This window comes from Priapulus caudatus, unplaced genomic scaffold (genome assembly GCF_000485595.1).
Source record: "Priapulus caudatus unplaced genomic scaffold, Priapulus_caudatus-5.0.1 Scaffold518, whole genome shotgun sequence".
NCBI classification, from domain to species: domain Eukaryota; kingdom Metazoa; phylum Priapulida; class Priapulimorpha; order Priapulimorphida; family Priapulidae; genus Priapulus; species Priapulus caudatus.
The window spans coordinates 89,316-91,256 of record NW_014577579.1 but is presented as its reverse complement, the minus strand read 5'-3'; the positions used below and the strand labels follow the sequence as shown (position 1 = coordinate 91,256).

At 42.8% G+C, this 1,941-nt stretch overlaps 2 protein-coding genes across 2 annotated transcripts in view; both read left to right on the top strand.

The window, feature by feature from the left end:
* LOC106811236 (aminoacyl tRNA synthase complex-interacting multifunctional protein 2-like) overlaps positions 1 to 1,941 on the top strand; it is a 22,770-nt gene that overhangs the window by 12,486 nt on the left and 8,343 nt on the right. The window lies entirely within an intron of this gene.
* On the top strand, positions 651 to 1,373 carry LOC106811234. Its single transcript, XM_014814787.1, has one exon. The coding sequence runs from the start codon at positions 651 to 653 to the stop codon at positions 1,371 to 1,373; it is 723 nt and encodes a 240-aa protein (XP_014670273.1).

Here is a 1,941-nt window from a genome sequence, read left to right as displayed (position 1 = left end):
CTCACGCACACACGCGTTCACGCACACACGCGCTCACGCACACACGTCACACACATGCGCTCACGCACACACGTCGCACATACGCGCTCACGCACACACGTCACACACATGCGCTCACGCACACACGTCACACACATGCGCTCACGCACACACGTCACACACATGCGCTCACGCACCCACGCGCTCACGCAACCACGTCGCACACATGCGCTCACGCACACACGTCGCGCACACGCGCTCACGCACACGCGCTCACGCACACACGATAAAAAAATGAGCCCCCTTAGGTCTTTGCCCCCCCCAATCCAAAACTGCTTTCGGCGTGCCTGGTTCTTCTAATTATAACCACAGGTTTACTGATAAGAATTTATTACAGAAATCTATGCTGAGATACCCCCTAACCATATTAAATGCATATTCATCACAAAATATATCGCTTGTTTCAAGATGGCTGCCGTGAATGACTTGTTTTTGTATTGAGCGCTTAAATTGTATATTTTTCGCTTAATAAGTTAATTTTATAAATCAAGTGCTGAATTTATCTGTTCCTACTATTACATCTGGAACCGTGGACAGGTAAACCTTGATTTTTGAACCCTTGAACCCTTGATAGAGATACTCAGAATAGCTAGTCTTCAAATCTAGTGACTATGGCTGACATGAAAGCGGCACTTTCTCAGCAAACTGACGAGATAAAGAAATTTGTTGGCAATCAGCTGAAGGACATTAAAAAAGAATTACAGGAGATTAAGTCGAGCCAAGAGTTTCTGGCCGCAAAATATGAGGAGCTAGTAGAGGAACTGGATCGAAACAACAAGAAAACTAAGGCCCTAGAAGACAGGAACTCGGTCCTAGAAGCAAGCAACATTGCGCAGGAGGAGAGAATTATTAACCTAGAGAAATCACTAGATAACCTCGAGCAGTATGGGAGAAGGGACTGTGTGGAAATCACGAACATTCCCTGGAGTGACCAGGAAAATCCATCGACTATAGTTAAGAAAATTGCTACTAACATGGGCCTGCAAATGACTGACGGTGATATTAGCACCGCCCACCGGCTACCAAAACCGCGATCTGGTGCAGCCCCTACAATAATAGTTAAATTTACTCGCAGGGACATGCGTACTGCATTTTATGCTAAAAGAAAACTGGCCGGCACTGCTGCAGATCTAGGGTATTCGGCTCACTCTAAAATTTTTATAAACGAGAGTCTCACCAGGGAACGCAGAAAAATCTTTCATGAGGTGCTAAAGTTCAAAAAGGAAAACGGATACCGTTTCATCTGGACACATTTTGGAAAAATTTTCATTAAAAAATCGGAGAGCAGCGAAAGACTGGTCATCAACGCGGTTGACGATTTGAGGTCCCTGTAGATAACCCAATCGCAGATCTGACAAAAAATTAATACCCACCTAATGGTTAAATACGCTTGCTCTTGCTGCACAAAAGCATGTAAGAGTAACCAAAGAGCCATACAGTGTGATATTTGTGATGATTGGTGCCATCTAAAGTGTACACAACTAACTAATAATCAGTTCCTAACTCTCTCAATCTCTGACTCTACATTTTTCTGCAAAAGTTGTCTAGACTCCACGCTTCCATTCCAGTCAATTGATGACGATGATGTTATCGATATTTATTCTAATGTGGCTGGCTATGATTTTACAAATTTATCGTCTAATCACTGTTTAACTGACTCCCTAGCTCATTTGGACAAAAACGACGACTCTGACCCAGACAAATATGTAATTCAGCCTTCCAGCAAATACTACAAACATGATCTATTGCAAAAGCTACTAAACACTTATGAGAATAGAGATCTTTTAATATTGCACTGTAACACCAGGAGTCTGACAAAAAATCTAACCAAATTAGAGGATTTACTAAACCAAATGCCGGTGGCACCCGATATCATAGGAATCACTGAGACTAAATTAAATT